This window comes from Rhipicephalus sanguineus, chromosome 5, assembly GCF_013339695.2.
Source record: "Rhipicephalus sanguineus isolate Rsan-2018 chromosome 5, BIME_Rsan_1.4, whole genome shotgun sequence".
Taxonomy (NCBI): Eukaryota; Metazoa; Arthropoda; class Arachnida; order Ixodida; family Ixodidae; genus Rhipicephalus; species Rhipicephalus sanguineus.
The window spans coordinates 16,825,623-16,851,819 of NC_051180.1; the positions used below are offsets into that span (position 1 = coordinate 16,825,623).

At 48.4% G+C, this 26,197-nt stretch overlaps 1 protein-coding gene across 1 annotated transcript in view; it reads right to left on the bottom strand.

Annotated features, from left to right (window-relative positions):
- LOC119393402 (uncharacterized) overlaps nucleotides 1–26,197 on the bottom strand; it is a 125,556-nt gene that overhangs the window by 86,598 nt on the left and 12,761 nt on the right. Inside the window, exons 2-4 of the mRNA XM_037660394.2 lie at nucleotides 25,676–25,834; nucleotides 22,350–24,673; nucleotides 19,964–20,172 (exon numbers count right to left, since the gene is read on the bottom strand). Of these exons, the coding sequence (XP_037516322.2) occupies nucleotides 19,964–20,172; nucleotides 22,350–24,673; nucleotides 25,676–25,824 (2,682 nt within the window). The 5' untranslated portion in view covers nucleotides 25,825–25,834. The remainder of the gene's footprint in view (nucleotides 1–19,963; nucleotides 20,173–22,349; nucleotides 24,674–25,675; nucleotides 25,835–26,197) is intronic.

Here is a 26,197-nt window from a genome sequence, read left to right on the forward strand (position 1 = left end):
TCCCTGCCTTTTGTAATTCTTCTTCTCTGTCTATCTATTTCTTTCTGAGGTAACTTTCAAGGATGTGTCAACTCGCCCGAAAAGCAAGTAGCCTATTTTTGTTCTTGTATACGTGTAGGCGTTCAACACTGCACTGCTGTGGACAGAGCGCAAGGAGAATCACTTTTGACAGCTTGGATGCTGCTGTCATTCCATCGGTTATATACTCTTTACCTCGCCAGCGCTTTAAGTTGACTAAATGTATCCAGACTCTGTATAGCCTTCGTTCAAGCCTTGTTAACCTGGCAAGTGATAATTGACGCTTCTGTGTGGCAAGTCGGCAGTTTGCGATCCATCCAATTGCGCCTTAGCTGTGGATGCACACAGTAACGTATGTCTATGAAAATCAAACGATGACGTGCTTCTCACAAAGGCCTGCCTTTGGCTCCCTGCTTTCCGGGTGTAAAGGTGAGAAGTAAACAGTTCCTGGAATGAAACATCAGGGGTCCTCGGATGCCATTATCGTCAAAAGCCTCCACGGTCGTAACGCTGCGGTTTAAATAATGACGGGACAGGTCCAACTCAGCATAGGTACGGGACAGACTTGGCGCTTCCCTATTCCCCATGTGCGCACGCCTATGTTACGTAGCGTCGTATGCAGATGTCCCTAGAAATCAGTCTGTATGTTTAGAAAAAACGATCTTTTCGGTCTAGAAAAAACGGAGAGGATTCAGAGTGTGGGAAAGCGGTAAGCTGTCCGTCACCATTACGTGCCTGTCAGAGCTATGTTTAGAAACATATTTAAGCGATTTAGAGCACTCTGTGCTCTACTCTGGGACAGTTGTATGCAGCTCTGCCAGAGCAGAGTACAGATTACGCCCCTGTGTGCACGCCTATGAATTCGTTTGTCGTCGTACCCGCAAGAGAGTTTCTAACTAGATTCTAGCTTCTTTCCTTTTGTAGTACATTCAAGGTTCGAGCTTAATGAGCAGTGAAGCAAGTTGATTTAAAGAAAAAAAGCACACGAATAGCAGGACTTCATTATGAAACCTTTAGCACCAACCAGAAAAGGCAAAATGTCTCATTTGTTCTTGCTGACCGCTTTGCCAGCTGAGTGAAAAATCCTAACGAGCTTTCTGTACGTGCCTGAAATATGTTTACGCCTCACAGTGTATGAGTCACATCGTGTCGTCATTCGTTTAACGCTACACTGAGACCTAACTATTCTCTGAAGCTTACTAAAACCGGTAAAATCGAACCGCTCGCGGCCTCGGAGTATTGCGATCTCGTAACGCAATTCAAATGGAGTGAAGCGAAAGCCTTTAGCGCGCGCTCATCTCATATTCATCTCACGTGCAAGCCGCGACGCAGCGAGCCAGAAAGCGACATCGTTCGCCAGCCGCACCTACCTTAAAGAACATGCCGTCGCCGCCGGTATTCCACTCGGACCTCCGCGCTGTTGTCGGAGAACGACGCAGGGACCGGAGTGGCACGCACGCACGTACTACAGCGCCGAGCACGCCGACGGCGTCGGCTTCGTTAGCGCCCTACTGGGGGGCTTCCTTAGCGGTCCGCTCGCGACGTCGGACTCGCTGCCGCGGCAGCGCGCTCTTTCGCGTCGACGGCGAGACCGAGGAGGTAAGGAAGAAGAGCGGCGAGGAGGAAAATGTACACCGCCGGCGCTTTGCGTCCTCGCGGTACCCTTTCTTCTGCAGTCGCGAAAGAAGAAGAGGAAGAGGTCGTGGCATCGGGCGGAACGGCAAGACAGAGAGCAGCCCGCGCACGGCGGGGCAGCAAGCGTCGCGCACCAGCTGCTCCTCTGTACGCCGTCGTCTAAAAAGCGAGCACGCCACAAACAGCACGCGCGTCCCACCGCCTGGGCCCGTCTTCTTCTTTTTACTTAGTTCTCGCGAAGAGTGCCATTTTGTGTGTAGATATAAGCTAGCGCTGCCGTATAACGCACTGCCATACCACATCGCTGCATACCTGATACAGCTCGTGCCAGCCGCAGCCGCCGCTTTGTCACTTATACCTGATAGCCTATACCCACACACGAGCGAGGGTAAAGCCGTGAGAAACAAGCTCCAAATCTGCACGTGACACTTACCCGGGGACATCGGGTCACGTTTCAGAGCACGCGGGTTTTCCACGATCTCGACGAAGCCGGTCTTGCCCTTTGTGTAACCCCTGCGGAGAGTTTCCTTCGTGTTTCTTTTCGTGACGCTGGCGCCATGCGTAACTAGTCTCAATGTTACGCAATAGACGGGTTAGCCTATAGACAGTGTCAGATTAGTAATCCAAAGGTCACTGTAATTCGCCTGCGTGAAGCCTGTTTTTAGAGCGTTTCTTCCCACTCTCCTAGCTACATTGTATCGACCTCGGTAGGCCTTGAGACCTGAAACAGAAACAAGTTCATCGTTGGCGTGTTCCCATCGAACATGAGGCTACGAAGTAACACATTTCGTGTTGAGCTGAAGCTCTAATACACGATGTCTCATGACTTCATGAACACACACACGGGAAAAATGTTATATCGCTATTTTGTGTACGCACGTTTCTATTATCGTTTATATATGAATACATACAATCATGGCGTTAAAACTGGTTCTCTTGTATTTTATTATTTGTGTGTTTTCTCTTCGAATAAGTTCACTACAATTCGACATCAGCTCGCTCAAGGGTTGTAGGCGTGATGTCGCGTAGTTACGTTGAAACCCGCGCTGTATTCTCGGGGTCGCAACAACGCTTTGTCGCGCGCTGTCTCTGTTAAAGCCCCCAGGGAGGTTTTAAACCTCCTTGATAGCCCAGCGCGGAGCCCATTCTGAAGCATTTATCTTCCGCGTCCTAAATAAGCACCGTACAGGTGAGAGAAAAATAAGCGCTTATTATTGCTTCGAGGGTTTCTTAAACGTCGTTGTCGTCCCGCTCATTGTTTTCGGCGCACCTTGAGAAGGAAATGCAACCAGCTCCTCTTAACGACTGTCCAATCTGTCATCTCGGGCGAGGGTGGACCTGGCAGCTGCCTGCTTGCTTGAGGCAGGTGGTAGCTTTACCCGATACGTGACAAAAAAAGATGTACGAGGCCACATACGTTGTTGGAGAAGACGCTCAGGTCGGTAGTGTCGGTAAACACACACACACACACACACACACACACACACACACACACACACACACACACACACACACACACACACGCACGCGCACGCGCACGCACACACACACACACACACACACACACACACACACACACACACACACACACACACACACTGCCTTTTTTATTCACGTGTGCACGTTTACATTATTGCTTATGTTTGAATACATACTATGATACACTGACTGACGTAAAGTCAGTGTGATTTGACGGGCGGAAAACTAATTTGACTACATAAAATATGAAAGTCAAGCAGGGATAGACATACTGCCGGCTCACGACAAAAAATCATAACACTGTTTCGCAATAGCCTCGGACAAAAAGGCGCAACCGACGTGAAGGAAGCCACGTGTGACAATGTATGTGCCGCACACGTGATAGATAGTTGATAACTTCATTGTTGAGAAAAAAAGGCAATGCATCTTGTTAAGAAATTAAAAAGTACTTCTTGTTCAACAGCTTCAGTGTTTTCGTTAGAATAACACAAGAAGCACTTGCACCAATTTTTAAAATCTGGTTAGCCGACCTCTTTTGTGTGTGTGTGTTCTCGCTCCCTTTCATAAATTACAACGACATCGCTATAAATAATGCGCATATTTAGTTACACACTTGTATTGTACCTCAAATAGATTAACTGGCTTCAGAGATCTTTAACTTCACAATACAATTTTCATGGGCCTTAAGCCAGGCATTTAAGTGAGTGTCCCAGCACCACAGAGAGAATTTTCTCGAGCATCCCACTTACTTGTTGGCACAGCGCAATATGTACATACAATGTAGCTAAACGGCGGCTCGGTCCATCCTCCAGACCATTGGTATCTGCACGCGAGAAGTTCTCTCCCTGCCCTATCGCCGATCAGCGCTCCACTTTAGCGGGCTCGTGTCGATACCCGTTACTTCAAATTCCAGTGCTGTAGAGGCGCATTGTACGCTTCCGTCAAACAGTTCGGGCCGTCACGTAAGTTGGTCATGAAGGCGGCGATGCTATCGGCCCCGCGGAGCATGCAACACGCGACCTGCGGCGGCGGCGGCAACGACCCGGTGAGCTGCAGTTCCCTGCACGCGGGCGCGCTTGATGAGCACCGGTTGCGTGGCGGATGAGACAGAGTCATAAAACTCGGACGCCTCCGTACATAAGCGGCGATGGGGGCCGGCGTTAAGCCGGACGCCTATTGAACTGCCTACGCGGAAGCGTACGCGGCTTGCCCCCTACGGACCCCAATTCCACACCCACCCGTTAATGAACGCGGTCCGGTGGCCGGGTTTTGCTTGCACGTACAGCGAGACATTAAGAGGAGAGGGGAACGCAGTGGCTATGAGGCACCGAAGGGCCAGACTGGTCATGTTTCTTTTTGTTATTTTTTTTCTTGTTTTTCGAGTTGTTTTTCGTCTTCTCTTGGCAACTTAGAAGAGGCGAGCAAGAAACAAAAAAAATTATAGTCAACGAACTATTCCGGCAACAAATCATCGGGGATATAATGTCAAAGCACTGCACGGCGCCCTCATATAGTTGCGTTCAGTACTGTGGAATTTCGGCATGCGAGTACGGGCGCGCGCTTTTCACGCGACGTTAATATACCCCGGGAGTTCGAAGGAAAATAACAAATCAAGGCAGTTAACACTCACGTTAACACTCACGAATCAGCACTAACTGACATCGTATGCGTAGGTTTAGAGTAACGCGTACAATATGCGTCCTCACGAAACAATAAATAAGCGAAATTACGCAGAGTTGCGATATGCTTCCAATATTTCTGAATAACTCTGCCGGGGTGTTAGTCTCTGCCACACTGTACGTAACATTTGAGGCGGAGTACATCGACATGCGGTAAGCAGTGGTATTTTTCTTCCTTTTCTTTTTTTGGCCATTGGGTTAAGGCCCGAATTCCTGCGGATATTAATGCGTTAATCTTCGTAAACGGTCACAGCGATAAACGCAGAAAAGCAATAACGACCGACGTGAGACTCTCAGATGAAGTAAGGCGCCTTTAGCATTATGGGGAGTAGAAATTAAAGTAAATATTCGCTTACTAACTGAGCAAACGTAGTCATACACCGAGTAGCATAGTGGACGATGGCGAGTATTTGTGGTCACAGTAATGGCGTGATAAGTAGCGGCTATAGCGGCAACGAGTATGCTTGTCCAAAAGCGAACATTCCCAGCTGCGCGTTTGGGACGCCGCGACCTTTACTGTTTCAACTGTGCCGCACCTCCAAAACTCGGCACTCCGACATTCAACGCAATAAGCCACGTGCAAGACATCTGCACAATTATCGGTGACTCGCTGCTGATGACAACGGTGACTGCGCGAACGCGCCTTGTATGTCCATACTATTACAATAAAATGTGTGTTAGAGGTGAGGATTATAAAGGCATGCAGCGAGTGGAAAGAACTCGCAAATTTTCGCGTAGCTACTGCACTCCGGGAGCACCGATATAATAAGTCACACAATGGAAAAAGATGGCGAAAGCCATCTTCTTTTTGTCTTCTCAGTCGATTGTATTGATCCCCCCCCCCCCCCCAAATCATCACATGACGTCATCATGGGATGATGTCCTTGCATCACTAGTGTTGACGCCGACGATGACGGTCACTTTTCGAAATTGGATGAGGCATCCAGGACTTTCGCCTTAGTAATAATTTCTGGCGTTCAGCACTCCAAGATGACGACATAATTATGAGGAACGCCGTAGTTGGTCGCACGAGGTCTGAGTACGGGCTAGTTGGTATTCCCAACTACACATGCGCTCTTGTTTTCTTCTTGACAGGGCTGTTCCTGCTTTGTTGTTTCAGAGTACATGCTCATGTTGGCTTCGTGTTTCGGAGGAGCGTGTCATTTATCGCATGTGTTGTTTTTCATAACATGCTTGTTCTTCACAATAAAACTTCAGTCGGAAGTCAGCGCTCGTCTTCGTTGGTTTCTTTGTCCCGTGTCTTCCCTTGCGCTGTAATCACAATTTGTAGTGGGTGACCACGGATTAATTTTGGCCGCCTGGAATTCTTTAACGCGCACTTAAATTTAAGCACGTGGATGTTCTTTCATTTCACCTCCCGGTATGCGGCCGCCATGGTCGGGAATCGAACCCGCGCCTTCGGACTTAACAGTGCGACAGCGTAACTGCTGTAACCTGCCACGGTGAGTGCGGCAGCGATATTGAAACGTTAATTCGACAACCTTGCAGCTGCCGTTAAAATGATACAAACATAAAGAATTTAAGAGAAGAGAAAATAAAGACACCTAAAGAAACAAACGAGACAGAAAAAGAAAAGCTAACATAAGAAGCTAAGAAACTCCTCTCTTCGCAGATTATTGCTCGGACATTATGCAAATTTCTTTATGTATTTCTAACTAATTTCATTTAGTTCTAGGCAAATGAACAATGACACAAAAAGCTTAAAAATAACTACGAATTTAACCCTTTTCCGGGCTGACAGTCCTGAGTGTTTGCATATGCTCCACATATAGGCCATTCTATACTTGTGCCAGAAATTTATCACCAGAGACAGGAAGAGTATAGCGCACAAGATCAATCACCACCGAGTACCTGTCGACAGGTGCATGGGATAACTCGTTCCGTTCTTTCCTGAATAACTCTTGCCGCGAGAAAGTTTTTAGCGGATGTGTCGGTGGCATGTGACAAAGACGGAGGAGCGCTTTAGACAGCGGATGGAGCACAAGAACCGAGAGCTTCTGTTTTTCGACATTTCCTTTAGGTTTGCTGTCAAGAAGAAGCACGCGTCTCCAGTGGTGTCCTTTCTTTTTTTTTCTCGCAAATGTCCATAACCATCAATCGCGCATACGCAAGGCTCTAGACTCTTTCCTAGCTCGGGACGTTTTATTCTGGTCGCGGAAGCTTCCGAAACGGCCGAGAAAGGACAGAGAAACGGCGTCGCTTTGCAGTGCATGTTCAAAGCAGTGGGTTTTAGGACGTTGCCCTCTTGCGCGGGTGGCATCACGTGCCGCGGTCGCTTCTCGATTGAGAAGAGCAACTTATTTTGGAAGGAAGCCCGAGGTAATGCCCCGTGTCCGCCCGACGACATCGCGAGCGGCGGTGACGGCCTGTTCTGTTTCACTCACTCCCTCCCTCCTTTCCTCGCTCGGTCTTCGTCGTGGTCCTGTCACTGATGTTCCGTCGCCGCTGAGGTGCCGCTCCGTTGACGGAGCCCTCTTTGTATAACGCCGCCACATGGGGCACATCTTCTCGCGCCCTCTTCAAGAAAGAAACTTGGTCTTGGAGTGATTTCAGTTCGTTCCGACGTTTTTTTTTTTTTTTTCTGTGTACAGAGCTCGTAGGTACCAACAGAAAAATGCGGAAGGCTCTATTCACTGTGGGCCCGACAGATGTGCAAACAATCCACGTTTCACAGTAAAGGATCGCTAAATGCGCCTACGGAGAATTATACCTTTGTACATTCACACCAAGCGTGACTTTCACGGAGACATTCGCAGCAAAGGCATCCGTGAGAAATTTTCGGGCAGTGCTTGCGGCACTGCGCCACATTACGTGACACATAACCTTAACCTCTTGTACATTCAGCTTCAAACACTCAAAGCTTACTTTTGCTGGTTAGACAGTCAATCAAGTACCTTTCAGTGTGGTGCACATTGCTAAGGCGAAAGCCTTGACCAGCTCGTTGCGCAATGACCTCGAGGAAAAGCGGCGTCCGGAGAGCAAAAAAAAAAAAAAAAACTGATCTTTCTCTGAGCGAGCGGTGTGGGGATAGGGGGCGACTTGTTGTGACGTCATCATGACTTCGCAGATCGCCGAAATTTATGATGCCGTCATGACATCATCGCATGACAGCGTCGCTTGGTCAAAGGTGGGCTGATCCAACAGATTCCATATATATAGAATTTTTAGAGGGTGTTGGCTGATCCCGGAGGTATAGTGCAACACCACGTGATGTGCAGCAGGCTTACGCCGTCTGCTGCGACAGAGAGTGTAACATGCCACCGGTGTGTGTGTGTGTGTGTGTGTGTGTGTGTGTGTGTGTGTGTGTGTGTGTGTGTGTGTGTGTGTGTGTGTGTGTGTGTGTGTGTGTGTGTGTGTGTGTGTGTGTGTGTGTGTGTGTGTGTAAACGACGTGATTTCGCCAGCCATGTTCAGCTGTCAGAAGTAAAAAAAAAGCAGATCATAAGGTGCTGATGAATTGAAACTACTGCGTGCGTAATATGGCTTGCATTCGATTGTATGAGCTCAGTATTGCCATGCAAGACGATCTTTATTTTTCCTAAATATATTACCGTGTTTTACAAGATGTTAGCCTTGTTCCGATCCGTTTGCGAAGTCAAATGAAAAGCTTTTTTTTTTCTTCACCGAAATAGCTGGCATCGATCATTAGCCTTTACATATAGCGGTATATATCCGGCGGTTGAATTAATGCTGAAAAATAATTCAGCTTAACTCGATCTACGCAAGAAATCAAGATTTAGTTGCTTTACAATTTCGACTTTTCATTCTGAAGTGTCCAGAAGGTCTTCCTACTGTCATCCATCGTTTGTTTGCAATACTTTGGAATAACTTCTTTTGATTTGGACGCATTTCGCGACAATGCGAAACGCATGCCTTAAGGCGTTATTTTTGTGTATGTTACTTTCGGTGTTACTGATGAGAACAATTCGATCTATAAACCGCAGATTGCGAATATGTTCCCCATTGATACTCATGCAAATTTACTTCTTTCTTATCCGAATATCCCTGGAAAAATTGCGGCTTCACGCATGACACCTTCTTTAACTTATATTTTCCGGCTTTTTTTTTGCTTTTTTTTGCGGAAACGTTTTGTAGCTGTAGGCTCTCTTGAAATACTTCCTCTACTCCATGTGTCGCCTTGATTCTGGTATTTCTAAGGAAATTTTACACTCCTTTATTCCTTTAGAGATCCAGCCTACTCACTAGGTAGGTTTAACTACTGCTCAGATGCAATTTAAGATTGGCCCAGCGAATGCTCCTTACCACAGGTATAAAAATTTTTCCAATTCTTACATGTCTCTCTTCTTATGAATCAAGATTATATTGGTATTCGTCAAGATTCCCGGAACTCTTGAAGTCACAAGGCATTGCATAGAAACAGAGTGTCGTAAACGTTCCGTCGGCAATAAGAAGACATAGAAGTAAATGTAGATTCATTCGACAAGTCTACTGTGTGTGTGTGTGTGTGTGTGTGTGCGTGTGCGTGTGTGTGTGTGTGTGTGTGTCTTTCTCTCGATTCTGAACATTGGCCGGCAGCACTCTCTTTGTTTGTAAACATTGTATTTTTCTTTTCCGTAAGAATGCACGCGGTAGCTGAGAAGGAAGCTGCCTCCGTCGGTTTGTAAATCCCCAAGCAAGGCGGAAAAGTGAGGTAAGTATTTTGCTCCTAGGTCGTCGCAGCAGAGGGACAGAAAGCAACGGTGACTCAGAGGTCGCTCCACCCTCCACAACGTTCGTGCATGTGGAAGGGACTGCAGGAAAGGAGGGCCGAACAACTTTAAGATCTATGCCGGCTCAGCCCTTGAGCGGAGGCTGCGAGAACAACCGTGTGATTACACGAGCTAGCCGAGGCAGCGTTAACTATACGCGGCGCGAGCGGAAACGCCGTTCACGCAAGGGCGGCGTTACGTTTCAGCTGGCGTCGTTGCAAGAGGAAAAAGTGCCAGACGTTAGAAAACATTACGAAGGCTGCTTGAGTCTCAAAACGAGAAAGCGCGCAAAGTAAAGGAAAAACAGGTTATGGTGAGAAAAATAACGCTGAGAATGGCGCGGTCAACGTAGTTTCACTAGCGTCATTACCATAGGCGTGGGCACAGGGGACCATGGCAAGAGCCCCCCCCCCCCCCCAATCATCATTTTAATGCGCCGGGTTAAGGCTAGACATGATTTTTGACGATAATCCCGACCAAGGACCCCTCATGTTGCTTTCAGAGAACTGTTTTTCTTTTCACCTTTACCCCAAAAAGCCAGGACCAATGGCAGGCCTTTGTGCGAAACACGTCATCGCTGCAATTTCATGTTTGCATCCACTGCGGAGCTTCTTTTCTTTCGGACTCAAGGGGGGGGAGGGGGGGAACTGCGGTGAAACTCCCCCCTTCCCTCCCTAATGGAGAACCCTGCGCACGCCTATGGTCATCACAGAAAACTGTGGCACAGACCAAAAGTAACAGCTGATAATCATCATCACAATCATCATCATCATTAAGAAGCGAAGGCTTATACGTAAACAACGCCGTGTCCCGACGGTGTTTACACGGAAGGACGAATCCTGAGTGGTAATTGAAGGGTAACCGGAGGCTCGGAAAGAGCCACTAGGCCCTATAACAGATGGTGACTGTATACGACAAGGCTTTAGGAAAACGCTCAGCGAAGACGCCAGAAAAGTCCTGTCTCTTCGCTCTTTCAAACCGTCCACAACGAAATAACATAGCATTTGTGTGAGTAGCATCTCTTAAATGAGGAGGTACGTCAAGGTTAGGATCTCTTTTACGTCTTTCGCCTCGACGAAGTGGGCACTTTAATTTCTTCCTTTTTTTTGTACAGTGATGAAGTTTCGGTCCAGAAGCCTAACCGGAATTTACGTACCATAGACGTAAGTCGGACAATATGGCAACATAAATAAATAAATAAATAAATAAATAAATAAATGCAGGTGTCCCAGATAACGTTCGCCAGACTTTGAAACTACTATGCCGACGCACTATATGACGAGGTTGCTGACATCTGCATGGAGTAGGTCACACTATTTTTTAGATGCGAAGTATCTTATGGCGGAGTTCAATCCGGTGGTGGTGGTGGTGGTGTGCGGCGTGACCACCCTTACTGCGCATGCGCATACCCTCCCCACTTCCCCTCTCCCCTCCCCCTCTCCACATTTCCTCTCCACCTCTACCCTCCCCCTCTCCACTTCCCCTCTCCCCTTCCCCTCTCCACATTCCCTCTCCACTTCCCCTCTCCCCTTTCCCCTTCTCCACTCTTCCTCTGAAACGCGGGCTAGACATGCCGAAATTCTCTCCTGCGCAACGCCGCGATGAGCACCAGGCGCATGCGCGTCCCCTCCCCCTCTCTCTCCTCTCCTACGCTGCCCCCCCTCGCACGCCTGCCGACTACGTTCACCGCTCGCTCTGTGAGAATTAACGGCCAGGCTAGAGGGAAGACAAGGCGCGCGTAGCGTTCCTCTTCGCGTTCCACGACGCGAGGTTGGTAGCATGCCCAAAGAACGCCAACGGAACGCGATCGTGCAAGTGCTCCGGCTTCGCATCGCCTCATGGTCCCCTTTAGCGGGAAATGGTGTAATTTTTGTGTTCCGCTTAACTTAATTGGGCATGACTAATTAACCAACTGCTAAAAAAACGACGCTGGGCAAAAAAATCCCAGTTAGAGAGTTGTAGATCTGTTTGAAAAACGTCCGATTGGATAGTTTCCAGCTTTCTATCTATTAACAGTGAGCGTTTTTCTGCTAACTTCAGATAGCGAAACTTAAAAAATACCACGTGATATACGCACTTGCGCGCCGTGACTGCGGTGCTTCCCTAACGTTCCACACCCGGCACACGGTCGGGTGTGCTGCGACTTAAGGGGCCCCTAAACCACTCCGAGTTCAGAGGCGAGAGAGTGGTCTCTTAACTTCACTACCATTCCTACAGGCGCTAACTGCACCTCGTCACTTATTTCTTCATAAAGCACGTGGAGAATGTCAGTACTAAGCGCTGAGCGTATCAGGATTTCGCGCTTTTCGGCTACACGCTGTTAAATCTACTTACGCAGTCAAAACGCACAATACGAGGTGAAATCAGTTGATCGCGCACGATAGTCATGCGAGACAAGGCAGAACGGGCGTGCGACCTGCATGGCAGAGCAGGGAAGGAGACAATTCACAACTGACATTCCTCGTATGCGAACCGATCGAGAGCTTATTTTTCTCATGACGTCACGTGAACAGATTGATGTCGTCACGAAGTATGCTAAACAGGTGAAAACTCCAGAAGGGAATAACGCGCTCGTCCTTTGCATTTTCAGAGGTTGTTTAGGGGCCTCTTAATAGACGACAGGTCAGCGGCGATGGTGGTGGCTGTGCGATGACGCACCTCTTGGTTGCGGCAATACAAGATATAACCGGAGTGCCTGCTTATCGCTGTCACGAATCGGCACGAGGAAAGCACAATTTATACGCGTAACGTTCGGGAGCACTGCGCGCAAGACGGCATGTCACGTGGTACTTTTATTTTTATTTCGCCTGCACCGACAGTAACAAAACTGTCCCTTATGCAGTCACCTAAGGCTACTGGAAGGCGAAAGCCATCTTCTTTTTCTTCTCGGTCGATGTATTGCTTCTGTCCCGCCACCCTTCGAAAGCTTTCTGCACCTAACGTGGTTTTGCATTGCTTCCAGGATCGGAGGCACCTCACCTGTTTTCGCACTGCCTCTGTGATAGGCCCACCGTTGACCAAGCTACGATGTGACGTCATGATGACGTTATAAATTTTGGTGATCGTTGACGTCATCATGACGTCATATGGTGACGACATACGTGATGATGATTTTTTGCATCACTCGCATTGACGCCGCCGACGCGGGACGACGGTCAATTTTCGCGTTCGATGTGACATCTAAGACTTTCGCTTTAAAAGAAACACACTAATATCTCATAGATAGACTGAGCTCCTTCGCCATTTCTCATAAGGCTTTCCCCGAACGCTCGCGCTCCGTTTTTCTGTATCTCACAAGGCGACCTTGAAACACAGAGGTGTAAGATTTTCGCCTTAAAATATGCTAACGACTTAGAGTACTCTGTATTCTACCGTGGGAGAACTCTACGCAGCTGTCCCTAAAAGGAGGTGAATCATACTTTCCACCCTGCATTTAGAACAAGAGGTGAACTAGTGCACTTACATGTATGCACCGTTTGTGATTGGGCAATAAACCGTCCCAAAGGTCGACTACATCATAATGCCGGTAGTCGTTATACCACTCAAAAGCCAATTTTTGTGATGAAACTCCTTCTGGACATCCAAAGTAGAGCCGGTAAAAAACGACGTGAGACAAAATAAATACGAATTACTGACCAACATATCCTAGCAAAGAGGTGTTGTTTATTTGGCAAAGGTTATTTATTTGGCAAAGGCAAATGTTATTTTATAATGATTCTTAAAGAAAACGTTTAACAATATAACGCAGATTGCGTTAACTGATACAAAGCTCGCCGTCGCATGCTTGCCTTCAACGCTCAAAACGGCTACGATTTTTTTTTTTTATCGCATATTCGATACGAAATGGAAAAGATCAAGGAAAGGGAGACGGAGAAGTGATGGTATGAAAAGTTAAGGGCCGCTTTTAACAGTAACGTAAACCGGATGCGTGGCAAACTTATGTGAGACAGGAAACTGACGTCATTATAGGAGGCGTTGCGGTAAAATCGGAGGACTATGAAAGAGTCGTAGTAACGAAGGATGCCTGCAAAATCTGTAAAATCTGTAAACCTGCACTTCACGGGTTAGTTCTATAATTTTGCGGATGACCGCGAACAGCTTCTTTTAACAGCGTAGCTGCTCAAGCTTGACAAAACTCCCTTCGTTGTCGTCCTGCATAAGCTGGTTGAGCGAGGAGGAGCCACGTTATGAGAAGGAGAGCCAGCCTAGCTCTGCCAAGGCACTCAAAGCCGAGAAAGGAGCATAGTATAGTATAGCAAAGGGGTAGGAAAAGGAAGTGAGGGGGAGGAGCGATTTGAGGGTGAGGGCGAGGGAAAGGAGGAGGGGAGAGCCTAGCATAGCCATGCATAGTATAGTATAAAGGGGGTGGGAAAGAGAAGTGAAGGAGGGTGATGTGAGGGTGAGGAGGAGGGGTAAATGGTAAAAATTAGCATATATCCATGTATAGTATAGTATAGCAAGGAAGGAAAGAGAAGCGAGGGTGAGGAGGAAGGAAATGAGAAGAGGAGATGCTAAAGCATAGCATATAGTCTTGTATAGTATAGTGTAGCAAGAGGTGGGAAAGGGAAGTGTAGGTGAGGAGGAGGGGAAGGCAATCAGCTCCGCTGTTTCCTCAGTCTTCTCACCACTAGGGCGTAGCTGTACCAATTTTTTTTTTCTGTCGATAATCATCACGTGACGCATTCGTTCACAGGGAGCCACCACCACGTGGTGCACGGAGTGACTTTCGCAATGTTAATTGTTTGTATTGGACGCTAAACACGAAGAATCGCAGACGTGCACTATTTAGGTAAGATATCTAGATAAAACTTGTTTTATCCGGCACCTAATGTGCTATGCGATGCCACGAGCATCGATTTATGTGAATGATATCGTAACCGTTAGCAGATGTGTTACCGACTTCACAACAAACAATGCACTGTTCACTGATTAAAGGACGACAACACGACTTGATATATAAAGAAACATTCCTACAGTAGGCACATTTAGGGGACCGTAAATATAGAAACATAAGAGGGTTGCTCAAATGAAAAGGTACGATACGTCGTAACAACGTAACCGTCAACATAGATGTCTGAGCCACTACGGGAGAACGTAGCGAGACATCTAGGGATGCGATACCAGACAGGCTTTGTACTTCCATTATTTGAACTCCTTTCCTTTTGTATATTCATCTGTTTCCTGACATACTCACATTGGCAGAAAAGCTATTTCCGGAATATTTCGTCATGATTACATCGAACTGGTTTAGTAGCTACTTAGGCGGTCGGTCCAAATATTTGTATATGAATATTCAGTAATCATGTAACAAAGAGTTTTCTTTTATTGATAAAAGCGGGAAAAAGAAAAGTCAAATAAGAAAATTTTTTTCTTAAGAAAAAAATTGTACGCCATTGGTTACTGCATTTACCAACGCTGCGGGAAGCTCTAGGCTCGCACGGTGTTAGCTACCCCGTCCTCCAGACAGCGCATGGCGAATTCCGAAAGCTACACCGAAAGCGGACCGGCCACGCGCGCGTCTACCTGGCGCAGCGTGGACGCCATCTGTCGGAACGCACAGTAAACGGACGGCTCCACGCGAGGGTGAGCGGGTACTTTTGCTCGTGCTTCGTTCTTTCCTCGCACTTCCTCCTCGACTTGTCGTCCTCGCACTTCGTGTAAACGGCGCCGCGAAGCCTGCGAACGCATCTGACTGCTTCTGATCTTGCCTTGCCTGCGCTGCCCGTTTTGCACTACTACTACTACCACTACCACTATGACAACTACTACTTATAATTCTATTGATACTACTGGTAATTGTTAATGTCATTATTTTTTCCATATTTTCAACGCCCTCTCACACAGACCTTAATATTTCCCACGTGATATGTTACTGTGCCTTAACCGCGGGCCCAATATCTCAACCTTTACGCGCATATATGCATACACTGGTCATTTATGCAACGTTGCGCGTTCACGCCCCCCACAATGACAATGCCCTAATATATTTTTTCAGACAACTTTTCCCTGCATTTAGCGCATCGTCGTTATTGTCTGATACTGCTCACACGTGTATTTCATGGCATTTAGCAATTTTTTCCTTCTTTGTACATGCCCTACCCATTATGTGTCTGGTGTCAACTGGGCCTCGCTGATCGGCTGAAACTCCCGTGCTTGAGTGAGTGAGTGTGTGTGTGTTTCCTTTATATTTTATTAGTCCTTTCTCTCTCATTCGTTTCTTTCTTACCGTTCTGCCCCCCCCCCCCTTACTCCTTCCCCAGCGCAGGATAGCAAACCGGATATTTGTCTTGTGGTTAACCTCCCAGCCTTTCACTTTACGTTTATCTCTTTCTAAATGAATATGAACCGAAATAAAATTCTCACATAACACCGTAATCTGCTCTAATAGCAGTTGCTTGGGGCATTGCCTGCCGCTACTGTGCGTCTTCGTTTCTCACGTTCCCATCGCGATGTTGGAGACCTGGACCCGTTGCCGATATCTCATATCTGCACACAAATCTAGGACGATGTAGCTGGTACATCTTCATCGAAGCACCACGTATGCGCCGCTAATATCTCCCGCACCAAGGAGCATGCATCCCCGAGGGGGCTTTAATTTTCGCGGGTCATTATCTGGAGTGCCTCCGTTCGACACAAGGCCTCCCTGTGTTTCCTCGTACACACTTTAATGGGCGACACTACAGGAAATCACGACTTGGTTTCTTTTATTGTCTCGTCGATCTGAGCGCCCGTTTCCCCCTTCCGGTATCCGCGCACGCGCACTTTAACCCGTCGCTGTCGTTCAGCGCCGCTTCGAAGATCACGTCCGCTCTCTCTCTCCCCTATGGCCCTTACGTTTCTCTTTCGAAAGGTATACATTAAAGGGCCCCTAAACAACCTCTGAAAGTACAAGGAACGAGCACGTTATTCCTCTCTGGCGGTTCCCATCCTTCTAGCGCTCTTCGTGGCGCCAGCAGTCTGTTCGCGTGACGTCATGAGGAAACAAGCTCTCGATTGGTCCATATGCGAGGTATATCAGTTGTGACTTGTCTCCTTCCCTGCTCTGCCATGCAGTCGCACGCCCATTGTGCCTTGTCTCGCATAACTTCGTACTGCGTGTTTTCAACTGCGCAGGCGGGTATAACAGCTTGCAGCCGAAAAGCGCGAAGTTCTGATATAGGCTCAACGCTTAGCGCTGGCATTGTCCACGTGTTTTATGAATAAGTAACCGGCGAGGAGAAGATAGCGCCTGTAGGAAGGTTAGCGAAGGCGAGAAAGAAGCCACTCGCTCATCTTTGAACTCGGACTGGTTTAGGGGCTCTTTAAGGCCGCTCGAAATCGGCTGTCGTGGCATTGCGAGGACTGGTTCACTTGGCATAATGTTGTGGCGGGTAGAGTATTTTATGACACGGGGAAATGGCGTCCGCGCAAATGTGTTGCGCTACCACAACGTCACAGCTGTAGCAAGTAGCGCTCGTGCAATGAGGATTAGAGAGCGCGGAGACGCGCAATAATAAGGAATGTATGAAACAAGCAGGCCCCTCTTGAGTTTCGCCGAGTAGCAGCTTGTCCTCGCGACATGGTGGAAAGTGCAAACGGTAGTTTTCTTCCTCTTCGTTATCTGCGCGCACCATCGGAGTGCAGAGGTCGAACTTTTTTTTTTACTTGCGTTTACCGTGGCAATTACACGAACGCTCGGAACGACGGCGTAGCGTGGGAAAAAGAGAGAACTCTCACGAGAAAAATATATCCCGCGGAAAAAAAATGCGCTATTTTTATCAATTGCTGAATTGTAAACAAAGTTTATAGGCTACCTGTTTAACGATATTATCTCGCTATTGTCTGCTTGACGTATTTTTTAACAAGACGCTATTATAGGACCAAGGATTCTTATAGGCACCCGTCACTGACCAGAGGGCGCGATGGAGCTCTTATCGAACGCCTGAGTGTTGAGGGCACCAGCCGCCAGGGATACCAAGAAAATGAAACGCTTGCTGGACACATCGACGCGCTCAAGTGTCTCCCTTCTGGGCGCCTCTTTCAACGAACGCTTCCTACGTGCGTTCGTAATCACCTCAGGGATGTTGCCACCGCCTTCAATGCAGCACAAACGCGTTTAGAACGCGCTCTTTTCAGGCTGTGCCAAGGCAGCAGAAACGCTACAAACGTGTTTCAAACTCACTGCATTGAGGCGATGGCAAGTCACGTTCAAGTCAAGGAGCGTTTCTGAACATAGAGGATGCGGAGGATAGACACTCGATTTTGCTGCGTCCACTCGCTAGGCTGTGTTTTCTGGCGCTACCATCGTATCTCGGAAACTGCATTGCAGGGTGCCTATGCTACATCATGGGTTTCTGCAAGCACTGGCGTAGCCAGAGGCGGGGGTTGGGGAGCTTCAGGGCATGTGACCTTCCCCCCTCGAATTTTTCAATTTTTCATTACACGCACATATACAAACTCGCGCACGAAGATACATAAAGGATGGTTGAACCTGCCAACCCCTGATAAGCGCTTCTGGCTATGCCCCTGTCTGCACGCATAAAGCTGAAGGCCAAAATATAGGAATGCCAACATCCGTGCCCCCAACGATCGGGAGCTAGAGCCAGGGACGATTTCTATGAAAACGCATACATTATGACGTGACTGAATAATTTCAGAATAATAATAATAATAATAATAACTGTGGGGGTTTTACGTCCCAAAACCACGATATATGATTACGAGGAACGCCGTAGTGGAGCCCTTCGGAAATTTCGACCACCTTGTGTTCTTTAACGTGCACCTAAATCTAAGTACACGGGTCTCAAGCATTATCGCCTCTATCGAAAATGCGGCCGCCGCGGCCGGGATTCAATCCAGCGACCTTCGGGTCAGCAGTCGAGCACCATAACCACAAGACCACCGTGGCTGGTGAATAATTTCAGAAGCCATCGTTAAGACATTATAAAGTTGATTTGCACCAAATATCACCACACACCATGTACTCAAGCGGTGCTGTTTTCATGGCCACTGTTTTTTTGACGACTACCGATGCAACAAAATCAAGGGAACGGGCCCGTAACACCTTAAAACTCCAGGAGATGGCTAAAAGACCAGTTGAAATATGGCACAATGTAGATATACATGTAGGAGGCCCCATGTCGATGGATATTTTAAGCGAGCATTAAGACATTAGGATGGTTGTAAGCGACCATGAAAGTGGTATAGTTACCTGTAATTTTACCAGATGAAAAACGACCCTGAGCTCTCTTATTGTGTTGGTGGTGGTATTCGTATATGATGGTGGTGGTTGTGGTGGGGTTTGCAGCAGGCGAGGCTAGCCTGGCACGCACAGCACGCCCTGATGGCAGTGTGTGTCACCAGAACCAGATAAACACCGTGTTTCCAAAGCAAGAAAACAAGCAGTTGTAGAACTTTCTTTCTGATTACCATGGGCCAGGGGCGTAGCCACGTTAGGGCACACCCGGGCCCGTGCCCCCCCCCCCCCCCCCGAAATTTTTTTTGCCATAGCATACAGAGCAGAAAATGACACTCGACCACATCTGCCTGCTCGTCCCCACTTCAGATCAAGGAGGTGCCCCCCCCCGAAAAAAATTTCTGCCTACGCCCCTGCCATGGGCTTTTTGGAATGCGCGCGTGTAAAACTTTCCTTTTGCAGAATGTATAACAGCGTCTTTGTTTCAGCGTCGAACTGCGGGCCTAACTAGACGAAATGTTATACACCACCACTATCACCACACTAGGCGAAAAGCGGCTGAGCGTACTGGCCCATTCTTAAATAACCGAGCCTGGGTGCACACTCCCCGAAACCTTTAACTAGTGTGCGCGAACGGCAATTTTTTCTGTGTATATCTTCGCCATATGACAGAACTAAGTTCGAAAAAGGGTGAGGGCAAGTGCGTGCGCACGAGGCTCATGGCCGCAAAACAACTTTTTGCAACTTAGTTCCATCATATGGCGCTGACACAAGAGCCTTGAAAAGCCCCCGCTGCTCACGCTAGTTAAAGATTTGGGCGGCTGTTCCTTGAGTTGTCATAATGCAATACAGTGAGGTAGTTTCCTCGCAAGTAAGCCCTTAGACTGTGCATAATCCATGTGGAGTTTTGTGGACCACCCTAACGTCTGTGTATAACATGTCATTTATTGCTCGCAAGAAACGTCCCTTCGTAGATTTCATTCGTTTCGGAATGAAGCGCGGTCGCTCGACGTGGTATACCCGTATGCGCTTTCAATAGGCTTATAGCAGTACCCCTGCCGTCGGATGTGAAGAAATACTTAAAACGAAACGAAAGGAGGTGAATCTCTTAAGTGAGCACGTGGGGTGAGAAACCGGGAAATAATCACGGACGTGTCCGTTAACCCATGGACGACCATTTACAGTGGCGATGGTGTGCGTGCGTGAGTGTGGATGTGAACGCCCCGCGTGTTAGCAAACGTCACGCACCTTTTCCTTGAGGAGCAGCAGTTCTCGCTCGGCCTGCCACACGTCGTCCTCCAGCTGTCGGACGCGCTCGCCGCACGAGTGCCTCTTGCTGTTGTTGGCCGCGGCTCGAGACGACCGAGAGCTGCTGCAGGCCGATGCACCCGAGCAGCAGCAACAGCCCGAGCCCGTCGATGCTCCTCCGGCGCACTTACTACGAGCCACAGCAGCGCCTGCACAATGCACACCAAAGCAGGGATCACGGTCCAGCGAGGCGGTAATGGCCACCGGTAGAGAGCGACCATGGTACCACCTACCGCGGCTGCAGGAGTGTTTGTTAGCGCGAAAGGTGTTTCCTCCACTCATTTGCGGCGCGCTGGGCGGAACTCGTTCGTCCCGTCGCGGACACGATCAAATGCTGCTTGTAAAGACGGGACCTCATGGAAACGAAAGAATGTTCCTATGTTCCTTTCGAGTGTATAGCGCCGTGTTCACGTGCGTCGCGGTTTGGTTGATAATAGAATAATAATTCTTCGGGTTTCACGTCCCAAAACCACGATATGGTTATGAGAGGCGCCGTAGTGGAGGGCTTCGGAAATTTCGACCATGCCGTGTTCTTTAACGTGCACCTAAATCGAAGCACACGGGCCTCTAGCATTTTGCCTCCATTGAAATGCGGCCGCCGTGGTCGAGATTCGATCCCGCGACCTTGGCGTCAGCAGACGAGCGCCATAACCACTAGACCACCACGGTTGAGCAGACTGTGACTTGTCCCCAAGTACGGCGTTAGCCGAGTCTGACGGGAGAAATTTGAGAAAAACTTCAAGTTGGGGAAGTCGACAGTCGTGTGCGATTCAAGTTCGGCCCCGCGGAGCAGCTACGCCTGGCGCGCGCGATGTGGACGTAGCCTGAGCTAAGGCATCCTAGAATGAGGGTGTCTCTCCGAAGTCTTTTTCGGACAATAAAGTTGCTTATTCTTCCTCTCTCTCTCTTTAAATCTGTATGACTTTGTCAGTGCGGGTATTGATTGCACGTTGAGCGAGGAATATCCGATGGAATAAAACAAGGCGGACAGAGAACGAGCACTCTCCGCCAAGAACTTTCGTCACTTCTAAAGTGTATGCTCGTTCAACCTGCACGTATGACTCAATTGGCACAGCAACACATTCTATTAAGGTATTTCTAAGACAGTTAGTTCGAAGGGCTGTATGGAATTCTCAACTGTCTGTTAATTGTGTATTTCATTTTCTTCTTAATATGGTTAAGATCGAGCCACATTATTTGCACTATTTGCAACTATTATGTTGCCGCAGAGCAAGTTTCTCAAGATCGATTAAACGAGCATTTTCCTCTCCGCGTTGACAGAGTAAGAACCGGTCATGAAAGGACCGACCCTAACTAGCTGGTAGCGAACGAACAAACGAGAAAAATAAACTAAGTGGAAGTTTTTCAACGATGACCAGATTTCTTAAGAAGATGGAAACGGTAGGGATCATGAGGTGGTTGAATAAGAGAAGTTTCAGCTGGTACCAGGGGCGTAGCCAAGGGGGGGGGGGGGGGGGGGAGGGGGTTGGGGGGTTCAAACCCCCCCGAAAATTTTCAGTTTTGCTTGCGTATATATACACGCACACATACAGACGCACGCACGAACATACATAAAGTATGGTTGAACCCCCCCCCCCCCCCCCCCCCGCGAAAAAAATTTCTGGCTACGCCCCTGGCTGGTACCAATGTTTCCACGTCGCTAGTGTGACCACGGTCGATAAAAAAAGCACTTTTAAGCTTCCTATAAGACATTTAGTCTAAGCGTACATCCAGATTTGAACGACTTTGCCTCAGAGTTCTTCGCAACGTAGTCGCAGAGGGACGGTGACGCAGGAAAGAAGAAAGAAAACACGTACAAAGAGGCATTATGCTGTTCTCCTTCCCTGATGATGCCTCGTTAATCATAAGGTCTCAAGCAAAACGGCTTGCCCACGTTGTCAATTTTGCATCAATAAATGCGTTAGAGAAGAAATAAAACTGTAAGAACCACTCGACACCACCAGCAAAACGCCCTAACCCCACACTTCGCTCGTACTGACCAATCTAAGTTTTCTTATTTTCCAAGAACCATTAGTGAATAAAACTGCCCTACCGAAACAAATGATCAAACTGCGAAATAACGTGTTTCAGCCTTATTGTTGTTGTTTCTTCATTGCTGCTTCTTTTGTATTTGTACTGACCGCCCCGCTTGGATTCTGCGTCTGTAGTATTGAATAAATAAAGGTAAATAAACTGGGGAGAATCAATGGTCGAAATGTGAATGGCGTATATGACAATGACCACACGCGATCATCAGCCGTAGGCCGCCCTGAAAACATGCGGAGGCGAAAGGGCGTTGCCAGAGATACGAAAATTGTATGCTCACCCGAGCCGCACGTGGGCCTGTTCAGCACCCTGAGTTTTCTGGTGTGGCCCCCATGCGCCTTCCTCTCCTGCTTGTCTGGCAGCACCACCTCCGACTCGAACGAGGAGAGGCTCTCGCTACAGCTCGCGCCGTCCACCTGCCTCTCCAGTTCCTCAAGAACGGCCGGGGCGCCATTCAGAAGGAGCGCGCCGTCCGTCGTCGAAACGCCGACGCCATCACCGTTACCTGAAGCCGCAAGGTCAGCGAGTGGACGTTGCGTGCTGCTGTCACTCACGTCGAGTGATTGCGAGCACGCCGTTCCCGCGGAAGATTCCAGCACTCTCACGAGAGGCTCGCAACCTGCGCCGGCAGTGTCCGTGTCCGATACCCGAGGAGTAGGCGTGGCTCCATGACCGGAAGAATCCAATGCGGATGGTGCTGCGTTGGCAGAAGTGATTAACCTTACCGTTGCAGGTATGGCCCTGTGTATGTCCGCGTGTTCGGAGAAGACTTCTGCATCCACGTCGAAACAGGTCATTGGCGGTGAGAGCCGATGAGCGCTGAGCGATGAAGGATGTGCCTCCGATGAGCAATCATCGCTGCTTTCTTTGGTGTAACTAGCTGTATGAGAGTGATCGGTGACGATCTGTTCTGTGACTTCTGGTAGAGCACTGATAGAAACTTCTGGTACTTGGGTGTCACGCTCTTTCTCTGTATTGTCGTTTGGATGAGCTCTCGCACTGTCTGAACAAGAGGACAGCGAGGACCTGCTGGGGAGGGATTCGACGTCATTTTCGGACGTCGCCGATAACGCCTGTTGCGGAATTGGATCCTCCTTGACAATAACCTTGAGTACCGCATCGTCTTCCTTTCTTGCCGTGTCAGCTTCCTCCGCATCGTGCATGTTCAGCCTGCGGAAGTTGGTTTTGATGTACTTCCTGAGAGCTCTCGGAGGCATTACGTAAGGCCTTTCGGTGCCGCTGTTATCCGTTCCGTTGTCAGAACTGGAGTGGCTTTCGGCTAGCGAGCACGACTTCTTTGTGTCCTGCGAAGTCCCGTTGACCAAGTGAAAATCTTCGTCCTGTTGCCGAATGACGATACGTTGGCACTGAGTAGTTTTTGTCGAGGTCGTCACCTGGTTGAGGTCGCCCTGGCTGAAGCATGTCTTGGGAGCAGCGTCTCCCGGCAGGTCGTGAAGCGAAGTGAGGGACGTGATCTTGAAAAGGTGCGCGTCGCTGCCCTTTGCTGCTACAGAGAGGTCAGTATCGTCAGCTGACTTCAGTCTGGGCAGAGTGGAGCTTCGCGATTCTTCGCTAGGAATGGAGTCAGTGTTCAGCTTGGGCGAGGAATGAGAGCGCATAAAGCGCGGAAGACTGAAGCTCCAGATGCGCCTTTGGCAGCGGCTCTTCGACTTGCCTTTGCCTCCCGTGGTCTTCGGCGGCGCAGGTGATACTTCTTCCGATTCAATCGCACTCGTTCTTTCCGCTTGCGAGCTGCTTGACTCACTGCCTCCCTCTTCGACGCAAGGTGGCGTTTGCTGCGCCTCAGTTACAGCGCAATCGTTTGTCTTGGGAGCGGTGAAACTGGCAGCTGGCTTCAGGGAAACCTTGGCCAGTCCTGCGACGCCGGTCGCAGGGCGTCCGTCGTGTCTCTCACTGGCGTGAACAACACCGTTTGACGCGCCTCCATTCTGCGAAATGTCGCTCGTACTGCGTCGAACAGTAGCTGGCTTTTGAGCCACTGGCCTTTGCACGCGTGGCGGTACTGCTGGTGGAGGAGCAGCTGTAAACCTCGGGATCCTCGTTAGGGCAAGGCCATCCTGCTGCGGCAGGCCACTTACGTTGTGGTTTCCCCGCGTCGCACATTCGTTCAGCGCTGTGCGCTCGGTAGTGGCCCTCTTCAACGTCCTAACACCGGAGTAGGTACTTTGGCTCTTCGTGCAGCCGTCCTGGGTTGCGCTCTTTTCCGGTTCAACCGTGGATTCATTAACACGCCTCTTCGTAAGTGCAGCAGTTACCACAGGGGGTGGAACCAGGGAACGACCCAAACACGTCTCATCCTGTCTAGAAGGGACGGAAGACACTCGCAGAGCGAGTGGCTGGCGTCTCGTGACTTGAACGGACGTTCTTTCCTGACTTTCACTTGCGGCGACACCGGCACTGATGCTCGAAGTGCATTTTCTGAAAGTTCGAACGCCGCTAGAACGAGGCGGAGAAGGTTCGTTCCTTGTAGCTGGCTTGGAAGTCTTGAGATCCGTTGATCGTACGTTGCAGATCACAGGAAATGGCTTACCGCTGGCATTTGTGGCCATCTTGATGTCGGGAGCCTCCGATCGGCAGCTATTCCTGAAGAAATGAAACGTCGAAATGTATGTCCCTGCTGTGATAACTGTGGCAGCATAGAGACAGTGGAGCACATATTACTGGACTGCTCCGCGTACCGCGATGAGAGAGAATTGTTTGAGCGACAAATGGACATGATCTGCCACGATCAGTTACCTAACATTACATAACATATAAGGCCCAGTGCCCGGGCCTTCTAAACAGCGACGGGTTTTACAGTCCCTGTTTAATAACCTGTCAAAAATTGGCCTAGTCGGAAAGCTTTAATGATTACATGATTATTTCATACAACAAAGGCTCCACTTATCTGACACACTCATTGTAAATATTTCTATCAGGTTCACAGACGCCGGAAAAAATCTGTTTTTCTAATAAAGAGTCTCTCTCTCTCTTAAATGTCAAAAAAAGAGAGAAAAAAAAGAAGTGCATGCTACAAGTGCCCCGTGTGTAATAACTGCATTTGGCATAAATTACACAGGGCATTGATCTACGAAACTATTCCATAGGCTGAGCAAATTCCAGATGACCATCCAGAAATGCAGCACAACTGACGTTGTGCTTCGTAACAGGAATATATCCACAATTTCATAAAAATTTGAGACCTCCGTTAGGCTAATATTTTTATTTTGTTCATATTTTTACTATGTTAATACTCTGACTGGCTGGGTGGTGGTAACGAAGAAAATCAAATCTTTATTTCCACCGTGTATCTTACCGATGGAGGACAGCGGAAATAAAGCTGCCTATAGGCGGCTTGACTATTTCGATAGCAGCACGTAGTGCTATCAAAATGTCCCTTCACCTTCATCGGGTATGGTGGCTACGAAAACAATTTACAAATCGGTACTTGCAGCTACATGTTTCATTATTCAAGGCTTAGGCCAATTCTTATGCCGAAAATATTCACAAAGGTGGTTCATACAGCTGTTATAGGAAATCATTCCGGGCCTATATGTTCCCTAAGGGCGTGTACAAGCGGGGTAGAAATGAGTGTGAAATGCTCACTTGATTGGAAAATCCTTCTTAGTTGAGACCAGGATGTCTGGTCGCACGTCGAGAGTAGTAATCGGGCCATCTTCAGTGGAAATCTTGAGCCTATCTGGACCCTTACCATTCGCTCCGAAGGAATGCAGGAACTGCTTGACAGACTTCATTCTACCGGACCTGTGAAAACAGAATCAATCGACGTCAACCTCAAGCGAACAATAAAAAAAAGAGCATTGAAACTGCACTGCGTACAAGAACCCATACACTTTAAATCTTCGTGAGTAAACACAATCAAAATTAGGGAGTCGCGCCCTCACACTTAAGCCTGGCGATAAGCTTTGTACGTTTCTCCGCGTGAGTGAAAAGTTATCACAGTACAAAATAGCCCCCAGAAGCTTTTATTTTGGGCCTTACCACCCTGTATTCCTTATTTCGCTGTTCATCATGTTGCAGGTACTATTTATTCTAGGCGCGTCAACAGCATGTTTTCTTTCAAAATCGAGTGGAATACGGTATACTTTATACCACAACGTCACACAC